At 40.8% G+C, this 22,379-nt stretch overlaps 1 protein-coding gene across 1 annotated transcript in view; it reads right to left on the bottom strand.

Moving 5' to 3' along the window:
- The window catches only part of smg1 (SMG1 nonsense mediated mRNA decay associated PI3K related kinase), a 148,023-nt gene that overhangs the window by 80,246 nt on the left and 45,398 nt on the right, over positions 1-22,379 (bottom strand). Inside the window, exons 11-30 of the mRNA XM_076751852.1 lie at positions 19,882-20,103; positions 18,985-19,086; positions 18,494-18,784; positions 15,901-16,031; positions 15,064-15,225; positions 14,440-14,558; positions 12,756-12,843; positions 12,426-12,527; positions 11,903-12,043; positions 10,119-10,345; positions 9,483-9,682; positions 9,112-9,273; positions 8,704-8,858; positions 8,484-8,617; positions 7,547-7,858; positions 6,868-7,009; positions 5,917-6,067; positions 4,420-4,540; positions 1,213-1,464; positions 257-408 (exon numbers count right to left, since the gene is read on the bottom strand). Coding sequence (XP_076607967.1) covers positions 257-408; positions 1,213-1,464; positions 4,420-4,540; positions 5,917-6,067; positions 6,868-7,009; positions 7,547-7,858; positions 8,484-8,617; positions 8,704-8,858; positions 9,112-9,273; positions 9,483-9,682; positions 10,119-10,345; positions 11,903-12,043; positions 12,426-12,527; positions 12,756-12,843; positions 14,440-14,558; positions 15,064-15,225; positions 15,901-16,031; positions 18,494-18,784; positions 18,985-19,086; positions 19,882-20,103 — 3,366 coding nt within the window. The remainder of the gene's footprint in view (positions 1-256; positions 409-1,212; positions 1,465-4,419; positions 4,541-5,916; positions 6,068-6,867; positions 7,010-7,546; positions 7,859-8,483; positions 8,618-8,703; positions 8,859-9,111; positions 9,274-9,482; positions 9,683-10,118; positions 10,346-11,902; positions 12,044-12,425; positions 12,528-12,755; positions 12,844-14,439; positions 14,559-15,063; positions 15,226-15,900; positions 16,032-18,493; positions 18,785-18,984; positions 19,087-19,881; positions 20,104-22,379) is intronic.

Genomic DNA, 22,379 nt, shown 5'->3' with positions numbered 1-22,379 from the left:
CAACAATCTGTTTTTAATTTTTCCTTAATAACACATCACAGTGCACACTTGGTGTAAATGAGTGTAAAGAAAACAAGACAATCACATTTTGTACTTTTTTTTTTTTTTTTTACTTTTAAAAACAGATACAAAATACTTGTAAGCATATTGTACCAAAAACACTTCAGTAACATCATGTAGATATCAGGTTTACATTTGAAAACAATGAAATTCAAATCAAATTGTAAGGTAGAGCTGTACAGATAGCCGAGCATGCCTGTTTAAGCTGAGCTGTCATGTCCTTCCAGTCAGCCAACAGCCATTTGCAGAGTGTCAGCAGTGAGCGGCAGGCGGCACCTTCATTCTTCCCCACATGGCAGTAGGACAGAGCAGCTCTGCTCAGCATTTCCATGGCTGTCATGGAGTGGCCTTGGGACGGAGACACTACTTAAAGGAAACTGAAGACTGTGTCCTGAGCTACATCATAAACAAACAGCTGAGAAATGGAAAACACCTGGCAACAAATGTGTCAGCTGGAATCAGTCCTAAAGTCTTTGTTAGCTAACATTTTGTATCCCATGTGCCTCTTCAAAAGTTCATATATAGTTTTTTTGTCCCTGTTCTGCATCATTATGTTCTGTGTGTGCTGAGATGTAAAGGTTCATTTTCTGAGCTTCTTTGTGACATATTATTCATAGTGCTGTTGTTCTTGTGGCTGTATGTTAAAGGACTAACATGTAGGATTTAGTGGCATCTAGCGGTGAGGTAGCAGCTTGCAACCAAATGATTACCCCTCGCTTCACCCCTCCCTTTCCAATCATGTAGGAGAACCTACAGTGACGGTGAAACTTATGACAAAGGTGAAGGGTGCATTCAAGAGCTGGCTCTTGTATGGTTTGTCTGTTCTAGGCTATTGTAGAAACATGGCAGTAGAGCATGCTGGACTTCATGGAAGAGGACCCACTCTCTCTGCCAATATAAAGAGCTCATTCTAAGATAACAAAAACAGAGGAATTCGTATTTGTAATTCTACACTACTGAGAGCATACTTATGAATATTATATTCCATTTCTGTCATATTTTCCCAATAGATCCCCCTAAATCTTAGACATTGATCCCTTTACAGCTGCTCTGGCCAGATATGATAGAACTTCTCAGCTTTGTACTGACCAAAATCACCATTCTATTCCTGTAAAAGTAATGTACAGGTTTTGAACGTCTCCTGTTCCTCACCTGCAGTTCTTAGGACCTTGGCTTTTTCTATCTGCAGCTCTGGTCCCCATTTCTCCCCCAGACTGCCATCCAGGGTGAGATGCCTGAAGGCCTGCTTCAGCTTGTCCTGCTGCTGCTCCTCCTCCTCTTGTGTCCCATCACTGCATTGGCTCAGCAGGTGAGACGCCAAGGCAATGTTGCCTTTTTTTCGCGCAAATTTGACAGCAGTCAGACAAAGCTCCATTAGGTGGCCATCTATTGAGGAAGAGTAACCTGGACAAGAGATGGCAAAATCTCACACCTTCATGTGGACAAATAAACATTTTTTCCAGGGCTCAGGTCAGTACGCTTTAGATCAGGGGTCGGGAACCTATGGCTCGCGAGCCAGATGTGGCTCTTTTGATGGCTGCATCTGGCTCGCAGACAAATCCTTTGCGCATGTGCGAACCGGCGACTAGAAAGCCGGTTCGCAGTAATTTCAGTGGGAAAGTGGCAAACAAACATGTCGTTGTGTCTATCTATTTATCTATCTATCAATCGCATAGGCAACGCAGATGAGGCAGAGACACTGTTCAAGTGGGGTTGCCGTATTTTGCTGTCGAAAATAGCAGCCGATGTGCGCATATGCAAAAGGATCTGCACAAAGGCTTGTCGTGAGATCAGGACGTAAACTTCCCTCGTTTTAATCGAGTTGTCAGCTAACTAATTTTAGAAACTGAATGAAGATTTGGAAAGACTTGCACGACAGCAAGCAGAGTTGGCAAGCCAACACAAGTGGTCAGAAATGAAAAAACTTCAACCCGCAGACCAGCTGATTGTCAAAACTTGGAACGTGCTTCCCGTCACATACCACGCACTGCAGCGTGTGAGTATTGCTGTACTGACAATGTTTGGCTCTATGTATGCATGTGAGCAGTCTTTCTCACATCTAAAGAACATTAAGACCAACCTACGATCACGTTTAACGGATGGAAGTCTCAATGCCTGCATGAAGCTTAACCTCGCCACGTATCAAATAGACTACAAAGCCATCAGCAAAACCATGCAGCACCAGAAGTCGCGTTAATGGTAATAAATACTCATCATTGATTAGCAACAGCATAACAATGTTATTAAAAAGAATTCAGAGACTTATTGTACTTTAAAAGTGTTGAAATTACATAAAATGTACACATTTACTTGTATTTTTAGTTTTAAACATATTGTATGGCTCTCATGGAATTACATTTAAAAATATGTGGTGTTCATGGCTCTCTCAGCCAAAAAGGTTCCCGACCCCTGCTTTAGATAGTGGCCTTATTTCACTGTTTACTGATTGCTATATCAGAGCTGTGGTTAAAAACAACAAACAAACAAACAAAACGCTGAAGCAAACATTTCCTGTTGCTTCTGCTTCACATTAAAACTTTCCATTGGTGAACCAACAAAGGACTTTGATTGCGAAGAAGTTATAGAGCAAATATGCAATACTATTCTTCAATAAAAACAGCTGTACACAACAAAATGTATACATATTTGGCTCTATTTGGACAGCTGAGCAGTCTTAAATATTGAAGAAACAAGGAGAAACAGCCAGACAGACGCCGAGCTGTCAGACAAAGAGCTGCAGACAATGGACTCTAACTGCATTTTTTGCAAACCAGCACACCTCCTTATACACACTGAGACTTGGTGTTTAACCATGCCATGCTGTACAGTGAAAAAACATGTGAGTCATGTCAGTATGACTCAGTTGCTTACAGATGTTTATGGCATGGCCCAACAAGAAAACCCCCCAACATGGAAAAACCCTTATACACTACTTACCAACATCATGCATATAACCCTGAATTTCAATAATAAACAGTTACCACCATCATTAATATTGTGTTGAACGAGACAACACACTGTAAAATGGCAAAATGATCTATTATGACTATGATTGCTTGTCTGCTTGAAACAACAGACAGAAAATACAAACACATTTATACACCTGTATAAAGGGATAGTTTGTTTGTTTTTAGTGGGTTTGTATGAGGTACTTAGACATAGTCATAGCTATTACCTACAGTAATGGTGAGTCAGCACAGCACCAGTTTGCCAGTTTGAAGAAGCAGATAGGAGAACTGGCACAGAAGATAGGTAATGTACTGCTAGGGACAGGGTCAGCATCAAAATATATTTTAGCCACCCAAAAGAAAAGTGTGTGTGTGTGTGTGTGTGTGTGTGTGTGTGTGTGTGTGTGTGTGTGTGTGTGTGTGTGTGTGTGTGTGTGTGTGTGTGTGTGTGTGTGTGTGTGTGTGTGTGCACCTGTGTTTGCATGGGTATGCTCAATTCAGACTTTACAATTCAGGCTGCACATTTGTAGGACACACTTTAAGTTAACTCAGTATTTAACAACTCAATTCAAAACCACAGTAGAAAAAGAATTAAGATCTCTTAGGATTAATTCCTCTCCATCCTCGCACTCACCCCTATTGCCATCAAGGAAACTATAGCTTGCTTGTCTGTGTTCTGCTGTCATACAGAGGTGCTTCCAAGACTGGTGGGAGCATAACTTAATGATCCTTAGCAGTTTTATTTCAGACTAGGAAAACGTAGCTATTGTGGATTTTACCGCACTACTTGATCAATGAAAGAGCTAAGCTACTGCAAGTTTCATGATTCAGGAAACAGCAACACTATCAGTAAGTTACTGAGAAATGCAGATAACTAGTAATACCACAACATGTAGCACCGCTAATGCCTAGCAATGGGTACTACTCTCTCCTTCAACCTGCGGGCATGCTGACCCACCATCTACTGTAGATAATACATTGACGATGTGTAAATACCTCATACAACCCCACTTCAGAAAACCCTAACTATACCTTTATAGCCTGCTCTGTGATGTTCTCTTCTTCTGAATTCCACCGTGGAAATTGGTATGGAGCATCAAATATTAGAATATGAAATATTCTTCTGGTACTACAACAATCTAGTAAATTGCAACATACACAAAAGACATATTGGCAACGAGATAATGTAAATGTGGATGACATTAACTAGTGCAGGTCAATATACTGTCAACATAGGGCAATGTTACAAACACGCACAGCTGTTGGGTGATCTGCAAAGAAGTTTTTCAGTGTGTAATCTCAGTCAAGATAATGTTAGGAAGAAGCACAATTGCAATCTGATGACAGAACACTGTCGTAAGTCAAGGCCATCAATACTGTTAATGCATCTTTTCTAGTAACTTATGATTACCTTTGACTTTGTGGAGGAGTTGTCTCTGGAACATTGTGTATCTGAGGGCCTGAAGGAAAGGCTGGACATCCTGTTGCTTACAAGAGCTGAGAGCATCACTGTATATAGGAATCACACAGTCCTACAAAGAATACAAACAACAAACAACTTGTTTTCTTTGGTCAGAACAACAGTGAAGTTTTACTGTGTTGCTTTTTAGCTTTTGTATAATTCAGGTAAACACTGACTCTGTATAGCCCAACCAGGGCTTATGGCAGGATCAGATAACACAAAGCTAGCTTGGTTTTGAGACAATTTTGTCGTGGCTGATCGTGCAAAATGACCTGTTGTGCAGCGTCTTGGACGCCCCACGACAACCCATGACACACTGACGAAAAGAAAGATTTTTTTTTTGTCTTGTCTTGACACTCCTTGTGTCCCATGACATGTTCCTGAGCATTTACCAATCAGGTGCTCTCTCCACAGCACAGTCAAGTAACAATGGCGAGGAGGAGGAGGAATGCTGAGTTTGCTGCTGTCAGGTTGGACAATGAAAGAGAGGAAAACTTCGTTGAGCTGTGGCAACAGTACCACCACCTATTTGATGTTTCCTGAAGGGAATACCATGACAGAGTCGAAAAAGACAAATGTTGGCGAGAAATATCGGAAGCACTTTACAGCCAGGCGAGTAGCTGGCTATGCTGTCATAATATTATCCCCAGTCTTAACTGTAGGAATACCCTTATCATTACTCTAGTAGCATATGGTTAGCTAGCTACTAATTGCAGATCTAATGTTAAGGTAGCCTGTTTGATGCAGCCAACAGAGCCAAGCCTGCTCTTTATAGAATAAATAACTGTGGAAATAAAATTATTATATGTGAAACTACCGGTCGTTGTTATCCACATGCTGTTCAGCAGATATATAAATAATGACCAAATGTGCTTACGTTTACTCCACCTTTTGCATTTGCTTTGAATGTTATAGTGCTTCCACAGTTGTTCTGTCTTTTCTTTTTTTTCGATACACAAGACTGCCAGCATCACACACAACACTTGTGTCACTTTGATTTAAAGTTGCTTCACCCACCTACCAGGTGACATCTGAACTTCTGCGTAATGGTGAAATAAGATGTTCTGGGATTGGTCAGAGTCATAAGTGTAATCTTGCCCGTCACCCGACCAAGACACAAGAGTTTATGGCATTATGATAATTAGATGTGACATTGTGACCATCATCAAAGACAAAAAAATCATGTAGTCTGATCCCAGCGTTAGGAAGCATTATACTACACTGATTTGTCAGCAGCTCCATCATTCAACAGTATTAGTATCTTAGTATCTTTGTATGTAGGAAATAATGATGGGTCTTTGTATTTGCTCTTTTACGTAATTGACATTTACATTACTTGGTATCCAAAACAATAAACACATTGGACATTCACAAAACAATAAACATCGCTAATAAAAATACATTCCATTTATGTTACAGTCGAACAGAAAGTGTGAGTGTAAATACTTCGTGTCCAGTGAGTGTGTTCTCCAGTGTGGCAATGCAATGGAGCTGCAGGGTGGGCAGGGTGGGCAGGGCATCAGAGAGCATAAGGGTGGACAGGCGAAGAGGACCCAAGCAGATCCGTCCAGTCTGCTTCAGGCAGCGCACCAATGTACTGCAACATCACATCACATGATTTACAAGAACACTGCATAAATCTGTGTGAATGGAAATGTATCGTAGATTGTATTAAATATGGATGTAGTCTCAGTGATGCCACTCATACGTTTTTGAAGAGTCATTGTGAAGCTCAATGAAAGTGAATCTGAACTTTGCCATTGTGGCAGCACAGAAGATCTATGCAATCACCACAGTTTCAAGGTGGGCACCCAAGATTGGCGTCAAAAATTTAGTATCTGACTAAATGTGAAATATGGTCATAATGTCCCCTTCTGTTCCTGAGCTATGGTCATGAATAATGGCCAGAAAAGTGTTTCTGCAGAATATTATGATGTCACACTCAATCTGAGTTCTGACCTTTTGGATAGAAAATGTCATCGCTTAATTTTATCCTGTGACAAATTGAAATTCAGCCATAATTAGCATATGAATTCTTAGGTTATGGCCAAAAACATGTTTTGTGAGGTCACAGTGACCTTGATCGCCAAATTCTAATCAGTTCATCCTCGAGTCCAAGTCAAGATTTGTGCAACACTTGAAGAAATTTCTCAAGGCATTCCTAGTGTTTCTGGACCACATTATCTGCCAGTATGCTCTGTCAGTCAAATGGCCAAAAAGTTTCAGAAATATCCTTCCCCACACATTTCCTACATCAGATTAGCCAAACCATTTCTTCAACTTTACGATACTGACATTCTGACATTCACAACAACTTCATGCCATGGTTGGCCAGCTGTACTTTTGGTCTTGTGTTAACACACAAGACCAAAAGTACACGTTAGTGCGAACACTCACTCTGGATTGGCTGTGGTCCTCTGCTCCTGCTGTTGAATGGCTTTGGTCATGGCACTCACAGCGCTGCGAAGGAGCTGCACCTCGATGGCTCTCTGCAGCTCAACTGGATCTGGACTCATGGAGGGCAGCAGCCGCTTCAGATCTGAAACACACAACACACACATTAAGTTTGCACAGCTATCCTTGATAGGACACTGCATTGATTTCCATTAATGGTAGACATCCTAAATCAAACCCTATTCTTAACCTAACTTCAACTTACACTTTACCCCTGACCTTAACCAGGACAACAGAGATGATGTTTTGCTTCATGAAATCCAGGCTTTGGTCCCCATGAGGACCAATGGTCCCAACAAGGTCTAAGTCCCCAATGGGTAACAAAAGCACGCACTCACATACAAAATAGAGGCTAAATAGGAAACTGATCTATAATCCAACTCTTTGAAGCTTACAATTTTTACACTGGTGGCTGTTGCTGAAAAGAGCAGTTAGTGCAGCTGGTGATGGTTTCTATTACATGCATTATGGGGATTATGATTCTGCTTTGGTGGTATCTTTCAACACAATCTTATATGATTGTTATCTTATTTAAAATACAACGTACTTACCAGATTTATTCTTCATTTTAAACAATCTCTCTTTTTTTTAATTTCAAGATACTGTCCTGTAATGCACTTACCCAGCTTATCCTTACTGCTGGAGAACGAATTATAGTCCTCTCCAGGCAGTAGCTCCAGCTGAGCCCCACACTCAGCCAGATCTCCCTCCTCAAAACGGCTCAGAGCCTGGATGTAGTTGAAATCAGTCCTCAAGTTGATGCTGACTGGATTGGTGGAGTTCTGTTTGAGGGCATGGACAGTGGCCTGCCACTCCTTGACAGATGCCCAATCACAGAGTGCCACATAACACTGACACGCTTTGTTGGCCAGGAAGTTGATCACCTCAGGAGAGCACTCACTGGACTTTAACAGCACTGTCTTCTTGCTGTCACCTTTTCAGAGGAACCCGAAAGTTAATTATGATTACTGAAATTAAGCATTGTTTAAAGTCATTTAAGCTGCATTAAAGACCAATTCCACATTAACTACTGCATGAGGGAAAAGCACTGTTGTTGTGACTAAAGATGTATTGTTAAATGTCTATTATTGCAAACAAATGCTAAGTTGTATAATTATTTCAATAGATTAACATGCCTTCACTTTGTCATTACATGTTGTGACATGTACTATCATGGGCTACAAAAAATAAAAACCCTTGGCCTTCCTGATACAATTCCTGCCCTTTAGATAAACATGCATTCACTTTTTCAATATGTGTTGAGATATGCAATTTCATGGACTACAAAAAAAAACAAAAACAAAACCTCCGCCTTCCTAATACAATTGCTGCCCTTTGCAGCAGCTGTCTTAGGTTATTAATATTAGTTACTAATATTAGTACTAAACTGTGAATTAACACAGGCCTAATCTCTGCCATTTCATATTTGAATAAAAATGAATTCTGGGGTCATACATATTCATCATTTAATTTAGACATAATGACTGAAGTGCAAATATAGAAGGAAGCTGTATTTCATGGTAGTTGGACCACATTAAACATGCAAATTTACTGGTTACCGTTTGTGGTGTGTTTCGGGCTGCTAGTGTTGCTGGAGATTTTGAGTAGACAGCATTCAGAGCTTTTGATGCTGCAGTCCATCCCTGTAACTGCAGACATCTGATCTTGATACTCCAGCGCTGCCTTCTCAAACCTACAGACCCACCCACCACACGCAATAAAATAAAGTCAGTATTTTGCCAAGTTCTGAGGACGTTTGTTTATGGCAGCATTGCTTACCGTCCCTCAGCCTGCAGGGCGACTGAAGACAGCCAGCCCAGATTCCTGCCAGTGGTGACGAAGAACCAGGCTGCCAGGCCCTGGATGGCCTCAGGACAACGTAGCTCACACAGAGCTTCCACCAGCAACGTCAGAGGAACCTCCAGCTCTGGACCCTGACAAGAACATCAAAACATAACATTCATCTAATCAGGTGACGCTATTATCAAATAACCACATACTTGTATATTGTAAATGCTGCCTTCCACGTCCACCAAGGACGTGCACACATAGAGGTAACAGACGTTCAAGCATGTGTCCACTCTGTCCTCTAAAAAGTACAGCTGCTGCTCACCAAAACACCATTTGAGCTTAGAATGTAAGTTACTCACCTGAAAGCTTGATAAAAAAACATGCATTTGTACTGACCTGGGTGCTGCTGTTCTTAATCTCTGTAAGCAGGTCAAAGCCATGGCGAATGGTTACTGCTGGTTGGCCAGAAAGAAGAGCGACCCTCATTAGTGCCAGGCGGATCCTCGTGAGCCAGTCTTGACATGTCTGACGGTTGGTGTAGAAGAATGTCCTGATGCCCTGAGACACAAAGAAAGAGGGATTCATCATTATTCACACCCAGGTCAATGACTATTACGTAAGGGTTGTGGTTGCCATTCTGAAGCAATCTTAGTGACCAATATTTAAATTGTGCACTCTGGTCTCAGCACTCCTTTTGGATTATCACAATTATAAACACTGAACTCTTCAATTAGCGGTGGAATCTAGGGTTCTTCTTTTTTGCACACCTTTGGGGGGGCAGTGAGAGCGTTGGCACAGCCTTCATATGCATTGTACATGAGCTTCTCCAGGTTCTCCAGGTACTGAAGCAGCAGAGCGAGGCGGAGCTGATTGGAGTGATGACCGTCTCCATCACCTCCAGCACTAGCCCATGCTCCAACATCCTGCTCTGGGTTCAGACTGTGAGCAGCCAAACTGCGGATCATACCTGTAACACAGATATACAGAAGAAAAATAACGGAAGGTTTGGGTGCACTGGTAGCATAGAGGTTAAGCCGTTGGCCATGAACCGCAATGTCCCTGGTTCATGTCCAACCGGGGACCATTGTTGAATGTCATGGCCCTTGTCCCGCTCTCCTTGTTTCCTGTCATCTCCCTACTGCCTATCAAAAAATATTTAAAACAATGATAATAACTGAATCTTTTAGAAGTTAGAAAACTGAATGAAAATTTTCTGATTCATTTAAATAGAGCAAATGCATTCCAAAGTGTACCCATCCAGGCAGCAATGGACATGCCCACAATGTCCATTATTTAAAATTTACAAAAACATGTCACAGCAGACCAAGAATCAAAAAAGGATTGAAAACCACCAAACTGAAGCACCAGTTACTGTCAACACAAAACTGGATCTAGTTTCTTACCTTCAATAGTTTGGAAGGTGTCCTGAGCTCGGCCCAGCGGTGTTCGGAGTTTGGACAGCACAGTGAACTGCGCGGCCTCCCACACTGCCCACTGCCACAACACAGCCTCAGTTTTCAACAGTGCTCGTGGTACTACATGTGACCTGCTGCCATCTGGACTACCTCGACCATCCCGTTTCTCTAGCCGCTGGCAGCTGTAGTACAAACGCTCCAGCCAAGGATCCTTGCTGTGGATACAGAACTCAAAGGCTCAGAAAATCTACAGTGACACCTGTCATGCAGTATAGATTGATGATACAAATTGACAGCATGAATAACACTCTGTTATAGTAGACACACAAGCAAACCAGCTCCATGGAGCCGGTCATTTATCTTACGAGGGACTAAGGGGCAATCCATGACCCTGATTTAGAATGAGCCGAACAATCAACATTAACCAAGGTCAGTTGAAAATTAGTCGAAGATAAGCTGCATTTGCGTCCTGCTGTAATTAAAAAAATATTTTTTGGGCTATGGGGAAAAACTACAATGGTGTATTTTAAAAATACCCTCAGACGTTTCTCCTTCTTGTAGATGTCTGTCACAATGTGAAACTAGTTACTAACGAGTAAAAAATCTGTTTTTGCTAGGAAGTTCACTATGGGTTCATTATCATTTCAGCTTTAAAGGTCCAATGTGTAGGATTTAGTGACATCTAGCAATGAGATTTCTGACTGCAACCAATGGAACAACCCTGGCCTCCGCCTCCGCCTCCACCTCCCCCTCCCCCTCCCCCTCCCTCCATGGTGACTGAGAAAAAATGCAAAAAGCCCTCTAAACAGTCAGTGTTTGGTTTGTCCATTCTGGGCTACAGTTGAAACATGGCTGTGCAACATGGCAGACTCCCTGGCTCTCTGTAGATACACTGCCTGGCCAAAAAAAAAAGGTGCCACCAAAAAAAAAGGTCACACAGTTAATTGTCTAATTCTAATAGCTGGACCACCTCTAGCTTTTATCACGGCACGGCACACATTTGCCATGGCATTGTTTCGATAAGCTTCTGCAATGTCACAAGATTTATTTCCGTCCAGTGTTGCATTAATTTTTCACCAAGATTTGTATTGATGATGGGAGAGTCGGACCACTGCGCAAAGCCTTCTCCAGCACATCCCAAAGATTCTCAATAGGGTTAGGGTCTGGACTCTGTGGGGGCCAATCCATGTGTGAAAATGATGTGTCATGCTCCTTGAACCACTCTTTCACAATGTGAGCCCGATGAATCCTGACACTGTCATCTTGGAATATGCCCGTGCCATCAGGGAAGAATCCATTGACGGAATAACCTGGTCATTCAGTATATTCAGGTAGTCATCTGGCCTCATTTTTTGGGCACATAATGTTGCTGAACCTAGACCTGACCAACTGCAGCAACCCCAGATTATAGCATTGCCCCCACAGGCTTGTACAGTAGACACTAACATGATGGCTGCATCACTTCATCTGTTAAATCCAGGTGGTGACTTTTTTTTTGGGCCAGGCAGTGTATGAAGACATTCATTCTAAAGTAATGAAAATATAACTGTGAATTATATGCTACATTTCTGCCAATACATCTCCTTAAAATCTACATACTGGACCTTTAAAACCAAATGTTATTACAGCCTTTCAATTGGGCAAATTCTATGCTATGATAGAAGGGTATTCTGACCCTTGCTGTATCTATTTCCATCCCTTGGACTGTGAGAGCAAACGCGCAGTAACAGTGTGTCTATAATCTGTGTAGTTCATTGCTCTGTCTCAGGTACCCTCCACGGTGCAAGACTCCATATAAGATGAAGCTTATTAGATCGCTGAAGTCCTGGGGGTGGAAGGTGCTGCTTGGAGCTCGGCTCATGTGGTGGCGGATGGCCAGTGAGATCTCCCTCATCTCAGGGTGGCTGTGGTTACTGTGGATAAACAATTCACACATGTATCATTAATAAAATATACACCCAATTGTGTGAATGAATTTCCTCTGAATATGAGTATTACCCTCAGTTTGAACTTTCAATGACATGATTAGTATTCGATAATGAGATTCCCAACTGTGAATGTTATACATATATTCAATTCAATTCAATATTCCTTTATTCGTCCCGCGAGGGGAAATTCCAAATTACAGCAGCATCAATAAAGTGGATAGAGTAGTGTAACAAGTGCAAAATTAAAAACAACAAGTATATACAAAAGAGATATATATATATATACACACAAGATATCGAACAGATTTGGTATGTGGAGAACAGGTCCATTTCACTAGGTTCTGTCCAGTAGTACAATATGTCTTACCTCAAAGCTACATCAAGGGGAATTGTCCTAAGTAGCTTGCCATAGGCCTGCCTCACTCTCACGGCTGAGTGGACCAACTGCACTCTGCACACATCCACACACCTATATGCATGTGCACGCATACACACAGACAGACAGACAGACAGACAGACAGACACAGACAGACAGACACAGACACAGACACACACACACACACACCTTAAACTTAACAGGACAGTCAACTGTCATCCTAGTTTAGTTTCTTTTTTATCCCAATGTCTACAGCAAAGTAAAAATTTTGAGTACTGAGTGAAAGCAGTTTAAGTTTGTGTGTGCAAGTATGACATTCACCTCTGCAATAGCTCAATGGACATTGATGAAGACAGGACCTGTAAGCTGTGGCAGGTCTGAAGGCAGATACTCTGATCTTCATTCAGACCTATACAGAGGAAATAAGGAAAAATATTCAACAACATCACTACATAGGGTACCCAATACATAATTTTTTTTTACATTCAGAGCTTCCATTTCAAGGTTTTGAGGTTTTCAAATAAAGCTTTGAATATATGTGGATATTATATGATGCCATCATCCTAATAAATAAATAAATAAATCCTCAAACAAAATTCTCAATTGGAATAAACACTATTCATCCAATTAAAAGGAGTTAGTCTTTTTTTCATTAAATGAGCTTTTTTAAAGAATATGACTCGTCAGCTTTGTCAGCATAAATACATGTAGGCAGCAGGCTAATCCAATAAAGGCTTAAAATAATAATGAAATAATAACTGCACCTTTAGGCTTATTGCTTCTAGACCACCTTTGCTTTCCTGCACTCACACACAAACACTGTATTGAAAATGTTTTTGGAAAGACAAAACACTATCAAATATATATTGAGGCTAAATATTTAGTTAAAAAACATCTATATTTTTTCAATCAATTTTGACTTTTGGACTTAATGCTCTGGAGTTACTGGAAATTGGATCACACAACTTCATCTTATGGGATCTAATTCTACAAATATTATAATACTAGTGTTACAAAAATGGTGTTGGATTATTCCTCCAAAAAAAAACAAAAAAAAAAACAGGCTTGAACCATTCGAATGTTTATTTTTGGGCAATAGGACAATAAGAGGAAAAACCAATACTAGCGACATACTACTTGCATATTATTTCAACATAAACGTCCTTTAAAAGACCTACACATTATAAAATAAACAAATAATGTCCTATGCTATGTTCTTGAACTATTTGCTTGGATCAGCTTGACCTACATCTCAATTCCAATCAATAAAAGTGATGTTCTGTATAGTGTTCCCCATTGGTGCTGGTACACTGTCTTGGAAGATTTCAATGTCCTGGCTAATGGAGACAACTGTTTGAAGTCTGAAGCTTTTCCAATATTTAGCAAAAATGCTGCAGCCACAAAACAGACTGCAATGCAATCACACACACCGTCAATGTACTTCCACTAAAAGTGTTTGTTTTTGTCATTGACGGGCTCAGACTGCTATCATAAGTGTCTGACAACATTCTGGAAGGGTCCATACAGAGATACGTTTTTCTCTCACCAGAGCCACCAGACTCCATTCACACAAACAGTAACACTGACAGAAACAGTGACATTCACCACCAACTCTGGATTTGTTGAAATAAACTCTCAATTCACAGAATCAGGAAGGAGCAAGAGAGAGGGTGGACTTCAGAGAAGAGATGCATGTTGAGACGGCAGAGCCAGAATATTTTGAAATCTAACTCTGGAATGTATGGATTGTTTTAGAATTAGAATACATATTCACATTTAGAATATTTTGTTGACAGCCTATAAGGAAAAAAAGAACAAAGTATGCAGCGTTTGCATGTTGATTTAGAATTCAAATGTCAACATTATGATTGAAGGTTCAAACTACCGGTAAAGCCCTTTTACTATCAATAACTGATAAATCTGAAAATGATTACAAAGCATGTTAAGCATGTGGAAAATATAAGGTGAAAATTCTTCCTGGAAATGTTGGTGATGTTGGGCTCACCATTAGCCAGCAGGCCCCTGCAGAACTTGTTGAAGGAGGGCAGGGAGAAGAGAGGGCTGTAGGTGTCTGACTTCTTCATCAGCACAGAGATTTCCTGAGCCCAGGTCAGCAGCAGCCTCCTGAAACACCAACAAAAATTTTCCTAACAATTATGTCTGCAACATATGTGGCCTGGTGAAATGCAATTTTCACTCTTGTCAACGTTACATAGCTACTAACACAAACATTAGTTGCATCTTGTAAGCTTGTGGGCTGATTTTGGCTCAAATAAATACATCTAAAAAGGTGTTCATGCTGAGGATATTTTGTCATACTTTTATTTGTCAGGTCCCTTTCTGTAAATCAATATGTTGAACAATGACAATGTTACCTGGACTTCTCGAATACTTTTTTCATGCACAATTCACCAACTACATAAAAAAACAAAGCTTTTTGTGAGGGCCCACATGTGTAAAACAGGTGTGCAAGAATAACGAAAGGAGAGTTAATGGTGCCATGTCTACATGTACTGACTCAAGACAGTTAATAGGCTAAACAATATTATTGCTCATTAATGTACAGGGAAGTTTTTGGTGTGTGCATGTGTGTCTGTGTGTGTTTGTCAAAGACTGGGAGAGACGGAACCTGGCCTCAGGGTAGAGTTGCTCCTTCACCAACAGTCCTCCTAGAAGGGTTAAAAGTGTGCTGAAATGTTTCTTTGTTGCTGTGGTCACAGTGCTGATGACAGCGCCATCAAACAGGGAGGGAGAAGATGATGACAGGCTGGATGAGATAAAATGATCATGTCTGGATAAACAAACAGAAGAGACACAAGGTAATTTAAGAAGAGTAACCACTAACCAATGAAAACAGCTTTATCACTGGTATTAACTGCATTTCATTTAAGGACTAGTGTGTAGGACTTGGCAGAAATGGAACATAATATTAATAATTAAGTTTTCATTAGTGTATAATCACCTGAAAATGAGAATCATAGTGTTTTCACAATCTTACAAGGAGTCCATTATATCCACAGAAGGAGTGGGTTTCTACAGTAGCCCAGAACTAACACAAAACATTGGCTCTAGAGGGCCTTTCACATTTGTCGTGTTTTCAGTGGCCACCACAGAGGAGGGTGACGCAAGGGGTATTCAGTTGGTTGCAATCTGCAACTACACTGCCAGATGCCACTAAATCCTACACAATGAACTATTAAATACTGAATATGAATCTTAACCATTAAAACCACGGAGACACTCTGACATGTTATACAGGATAAAATGTTTGGTTTCTTGATGAATTCCTCAGGATACGTATAAAATACATATTTTCTCAGTCAGGTACATTTTTTGTCTCTCAAGTGCCCCAATGTCATGGAAGTGAAATAAAACCCCTTTCAGATATGCACCCATTTACCCCTTTTAATTCAGAATGCTGTAGCAGACAGCAACACTGTTGCTCACAGTTCAGTGTGTGTATTACCTTGTGCAGTGGGAGTACAGGGTGTACAGTACAGCATATTGGATGGCAGGGTAGTAGACTGCTAACTCAGAGTGGACCAACATCAAATTGTGACTGAGCAGAGCAAAGACCGTAGGAGACAACGCCCACATCTAAACACATAAAACACATTTCAACATGAACAACAACAACAAAAAAAAAAACAACAGCAGCAGCAGCAGCTGCACATCTTCTGTCAGTGCAGACATTTATATATCTTGATGCAGCTTCACAATTAAAGCTTTTCACCAGTCAACCATTGTGAAGCAGTAGTAGCTTCTGGTAGCCTTAGTCAATGATGATACGCCACTGAACAACCATCTCCTTCTGTTCTTCAGTTCTACATTAAGAAGGTGACACTTTTTGATAAGATCTTTGTCTTGCTCTTTTTCCTTCATGTTCTGCTAACTTGGGCCTGTTTCGAAACCCATTTCCTCCAGCTGTAAAACAAGCAGCAGACACAGTGAGATGACCAGATGACGGGTGAGATGATGGATTTCAATAATGCAATGTTAATGGAATGAACAGCCACTTTGGATTAAAACATTACTGATGATCATCAAGGTTATTAATATTTCCTTTCACAAGGCACTTCTGTTTCAGTTTCGGATGGCCTGCATGTTCCAGTCACAATATGAGAGGACAAGAAGCCTTGATCCAGAGTGGTCTGGTGGACCTGCCCACTTCCAGTTCTACAGCATGGTTTTTGTGCACGGAAGGTGGACATTATGAAGATGTACCAATCTAGAAAATCAACTAAACATCACAATTAGCTTCAGGTGATGTTGACAATGCAGAAATGCAAGATCTCCCTTTCTGTTGCACAGACCTAGTGATGGTAAATGATGTAGCTAGTAAGAAGATTGTTCAAGATGAGGCTGAACACAGACTAGTAGGAGAGCCTTAAGTCTGCATAGAAGCTAAATATATATATGAATTTTCACTTCTTGTGTGGTAACTCATTCACAGGTCAAGAAATCAGCACAGGAAGAACAGGAGGAGACTTTGAGAGCTTGAAATGCAGGTCCTGACGAAACATCTTTTGATCTTTTCTGTGTCAGAGCAGCCAGAGGTTACAGCAGAAACCCTGGATGGCAAATGCTTAGATAAGCCTCTAATGTGGCTCCTTGAGGCAAATGTTGCAGATAATGACTGTGAGAGTTGCTGACTCTGAGGTATGAGCAGCCACCAACTAAATAGGCAGTCCCTGTTGAAAATCAGATGTAAGATCCCTCCTTGGAATATGCTGTGAAAGTTCCAACATCTGCCAAGACACTCAGGAGATTCCTGTAGGTTACATTTTTAAGTTGGGGTGCTATTATGTCTATCTCACCAGTACCTAATACTTTATCACTTTTGTGTGATGAAGCCCCTAGATGAAAAAAGAAGAGATTTTTTAGGTATTTTTTGGCATTATCAAATCTCTAGATATTTCTTTATAACCTTCTCTTGATTTACACTGCTCAAAAAATTAGTAAACACAGTATATCACCAAGTCAGTTAAACTTCAGGGAAATCAATCTGTCCTTTTCGGAAGCACAAGTGATTGTGACTCAAATACTCCTGCTTTGGTGCAAATGAAAATGACAACAGGTGCAATGGAGAGACAAAAGCAATACAACACAAAAAAAGGAACAGTTTTGTATGTGGTGGCCACAGACAATTGCTCTCTCCTTATCCTTCCTCACTGATTCTTCTCTAGTTTTGAGTTCTATTAGTGTCCTTGTCACTACTGGTAGCATGAGGCAGTACCTGCGGCCCAGTCAGCTTGCACAGACAGTCCAGGTCCTCCAGAATGGCACCTCCATACATGCGGTTGCAAGAAGGTTTGCTGTGTCATTGTATGCTTTGCCGGTCATGCACGAGCCCTTTGCTCACATTGTGATAGACTGTTTGGTGCCATTGCCAAAGTTAAAACATGGATAATTAGTCTGTTACCCATACTGGACGTGGCTAAGAATATTCTACTACATAGCGTTAAAGCTAAATCAATCATTTACAGCTGCTTATTTTCCCAGGCTGGTCTCCTTTGTACCATCCAGTCAGAAGGGATCAAATTTTACATCCAACCCTTAACAACATGTCATGGCCAAGCTGCAGATATCCCTTAGGGCAGTGCAGTGTGCAATATATATGATCCAGGACACCTGTTGTTTGTGTTACTGTGTTATGCCAATGCAATAAATATGTATGAAGGTCATGAGATTGTAGCAGCAAAGCAACACCTGAAGTGGTGAAGGAAGAGGAGTCTGATTCTGGTCATTCTCCTCCTGATATTGTGAGTGCCAGGCTGTGCAATACTATCCACACAGTTGAACTGATGACATCACGGAATGAGTACAACGATAGCAGAAAGCAGGCATCACCACTGGCAGGTCAGACCTTCACTCCTTTCCTGATAGGCAACCCAGCAATTTAGATATGTTGTGGCTGATTAGCAGCTGCTACAGCCACAGGTAATATAATCCCCAAGACTGAAAACAAATATTTTTACCAATGCTAACTATGTTATGATAGGAAATACTCAGAGTGCTATTTCATGATTGAAAGTATAGAGAAGCACAGTGGCACTCACCCCAATAAGAGAGTTCTTGGTGTTACCAATGGTAGTGAGGGTGCTGAGGTTGAAGATGAGGATGAACTGGGCCTTCTCCACAGGTAAGGTCAGGGAGGCAAAAGCAGGGTGTTGGATGCTGAGGCAGGGGCTGCCAGGTGCCAGGGCCCTACCACTGGGTTCCAGCGTTACTGTCAGGCTGGATAGGGCACATGCCATCTCACCCAACACCATTTTATAGGCTGCCTCCAGTGTTGGAATGTTTTTCAGGCTTAGAAGTGCCTGGTACACACCATGAACAGCTGACATCACCTGTAGAGCGCAAATTAAATCTTACATGTTGGCACATGAGCCTATATGTCACTTTTTTATATTCTCACAGTTTTTTCCATTAGGATAGGACTATTGATCCCACGCCAGGGAAATTCAATTGTTACAAAATGGAATCAATAGTAAACAAAATGGTCAAATGAAAAAAGATACAAAATAAAAATCAACACACGCTCACACACCTCTTTCTCACGATGGAAGCGTAGCTTCAGCAGCTGGGAATCGGGTGCAAACAACTTCTCAACAAAGGATGCAGGTAGCTTTGTGTTGATCTGGTCCACTATCTGAAAGCAAATGCACTGTCAACAATTACTTCAAAAAATGTCAGAAAAAATCTAAGTCTAACAAAGCAGTGAAGCTCTTCTGGTATATTTCTGGTCTTCTCTTCTGAAAACCCTCTCAAATTATATGGCTTTGCACAAATTCTGAGAAAGAAATGTAAAGAAAAGAAAAGAAAAGCAAAGAAAAGAAAAAAATGGCTGTGGGTGCATTCCTAAAGAGATGTTAGTTACCTGACATCACTCTAGAGGGAGCATCTGAGCGGTCAATGCTAAGAAACACATCATGGGAGATGTCACACTGGGCGTGTCAACACAATTAACAACTAACATGCTAGGCTTCTCATCAGGATGTTGTAGGGTGCCCCAGAAACTGTACAACAGGTCGCAGTAAATTCGGCTAGATTTGTGTAGTCTGATCCCAGTATAAAATATATCAAAATTAAATAAGTGATTTTATTTAATTAAAAAAACAAACAAACAAAAAAAAAGAGTAAGGTACAATCACATTACAATTTAGGCATCACTTACCATCCAACAAGACTGTCGGTTTGGTAGATGGAATAATAACATTCAAAACAACAAAAGTAAATAGCCCATGAACAAGCTTTATTGAGGGTATAATTCTTATCATGAAAAAATAAAGATTGTGCAACCTAAATTAGAAAAATCTGGTGCTTTACACAGAGACCAGATTTGTTTGGGCTGCTCTACTAATAGATGACAAAGATGAACCCTGTCCTTTAGATCAAAGTTAAACAAACTGCAGGTGTGTTCAAAGTGTGATAAAAGTGAGAGTACCAGAGTAAGAAGGCTGAGCACTGCCAGATTATAGTCCGAGCTGCATGCCCGGCAGCAGTCCAGCTGGTCTAGGCCATAGACCAGGACTGCCTCCAACAGCTGACCACAGGGCTCCACACTGGCCAGCAACACACCCACACATTCATTCCCTGCTGTGAGAACTGCCTCAGAGAACTGAACCTGCTTCGCTGTGGTCACACAGACCAGAACCCGATTCAGAACCTGAGGAAAACAGAAAAAATTATTCTGATATCATAAAAACTCTGGTACGGCATTTACAATCTGTGACTGTGAAACATGTTTGTATAAAGTCGAATACATTCCACACCACCAAAGCCAGAGTAGGGAAGACTTTAACTGGCTGAAGCTCAAGATTGTGTCTCTCATGTAATCATTGTTTTCACACTTATCATTTTGCTACTACAAATGTTGAAAATAAACAAATGTGTTCAAAAAATATCAATACGTAGCAACAACATGTAATTTCAAGGCCGTAAGTGTTACAATACCATCATAACATTAAGTTTTACAAATGCAAATGTGAAGAGGAGGTATTGGAATTTTTATAAATAGCCAAATTTATTTACAACATCAACATTTAACATGCCCTCACCATCCTGAGAATAAAGATTAATTCATTCTAAGCTTGTTTGTTGTAAAGTTTTTTTAACTACTTAGTATACCGTAAATTACTGTATGTAATTTTAATTATGACAATGGTATATATCACGATAGATTGTCATGTAAATTCAACTCAGAAATGGTTTAAAATAACCAAACCACATATATATATGTGTGTGTGTTTGTGTGTGTGTGTGTGTATGTATATTTAAGCAATACATCACAACAGGCCGTGATATGCGCTCATTATACCACGCTAAGGGGGTTTTACCATTGCTCTACCATTGCTAACCCTATCTGGAGGTGAAAGTTAACCTTAAACATGTGAATTCAACTAATTTAGTCTATTTGTTGTTAAAACACCGCAGCAACTTTTTGCTACCTACTGTAACAGTTTGTTGTCATGGATAAATTGTTGCTTCTCTGACAATCAGCCCGTAACGTAAACATGCGAGGCCCCCCCGCAGTTAAATATGAGTGAGTGGTCTGGGAGAATCCACCCAAAACCTCAATGAATGAGAGTTTTTTTTTTAAATAGTTTTAGCTTTGAGTGATCACTGACTTTATTAAGCCAACTATATGTGACATCGCGGCAGGCACCTGGAGACGCAGCAGCAGCATCTGAATATCATGACTTTAAAAGCACCAAATTACCTGCCTTAACGAATTTCGTTAGTACATAATGTGAAGAATTGTAAAATATCATTTCCATGAGGCTGTTCAATCAGACAGTGACAGATCACCCTATAGAGCCCTAAGTGTCATAGTCGCTGTCAAGGTGCTGATCCTGTCAGTGACCGTGAACATGATTGAATATTGTTGACGGCTTAAAAAAACAGACATCAAAACCGACTACTTTTTGCTGCGTACTGTAACAGTTGGTTGTTGTCATGGAAACATTGTTGCTTCCCTAAAGCGGAGTGATATGCTGTGATAAGGCTTTTTAGAATAGTGGCTGTGATATATGCTCATTATATCACAGTTAACAGCCAATCAGATTGCCGGATTTCACCTTTCCGTTTTATAAATACGTGTATGTGTGCGTGTATACACATATATGTGTATGTGTGTATACGTGTGTACATATATACGCGCACGCACGCACGCACGCACGCACCCCACGGGAACAAATTAAGAGACCATGGCAAATTTTCCTGAAATCAGCATCTCTACATGTATGACAGCCATTCCATTCCAGTGTCCAGTGTTGAATTCCAATACAAGCACACCACATTCTACTTAATGAGGTAATGATTAGGTGATCACCTGAGCCAAATCCTATTTAACGAGGAAAAGTATAAAAACCACTGCTGTGGTCATCACTATCGTCTTGCAATAAGACCAGCTGGATGGCAAAAGCAATGCTAGTAGTACCTCAAAAGTAATTGGAATCAAAAAATAACCATGGACCACGCCAAAAGAGTTGAAAAGAAAACTTTTGATTGAAGAGAAGGGTTCAATTCTGACTTACTAGCAGAGGGATACAGTGGGCGTCAGGTTGATCCTTAAAATTTCTAAGATGGCGGTTCATAAGAACAAGGTCGAGCAGCAGACGTTGGGGACAACAAAGCTAAGGACTGGCAGACGTCGAAAACGACTCTCCAATGGCCAGGATGACAGTCAACACATTCAAATGGCACTCAGCAACCATAGGATGACATCAAGTGACCCACAAAAAGAATGGCGAATGGCAGCTGGGGTGAAGTGCACAGCGAGACTGGTTCGAAACAGGCTCCTAGGAGCAGGGCTCAAAGCGTGTTAAGCTAGAAAAAAAACCCCATCATCAATGAGAAGCAATGAAGAGCGATTTTGTAAAAGACAATAAGGATTGGACCATAGAGGTCATATTCTCTGATGAGTCAATTTTCAGCTTTGCC

The sequence above is a fragment of the Chaetodon auriga genome, chromosome 16 (assembly GCF_051107435.1).
Source record: "Chaetodon auriga isolate fChaAug3 chromosome 16, fChaAug3.hap1, whole genome shotgun sequence".
NCBI classification, from domain to species: Eukaryota; Metazoa; Chordata; class Actinopteri; order Chaetodontiformes; family Chaetodontidae; genus Chaetodon; species Chaetodon auriga.
Note: the sequence above shows the minus strand (reverse complement) of the source record. Positions and strands in the feature narration are given on the sequence as shown.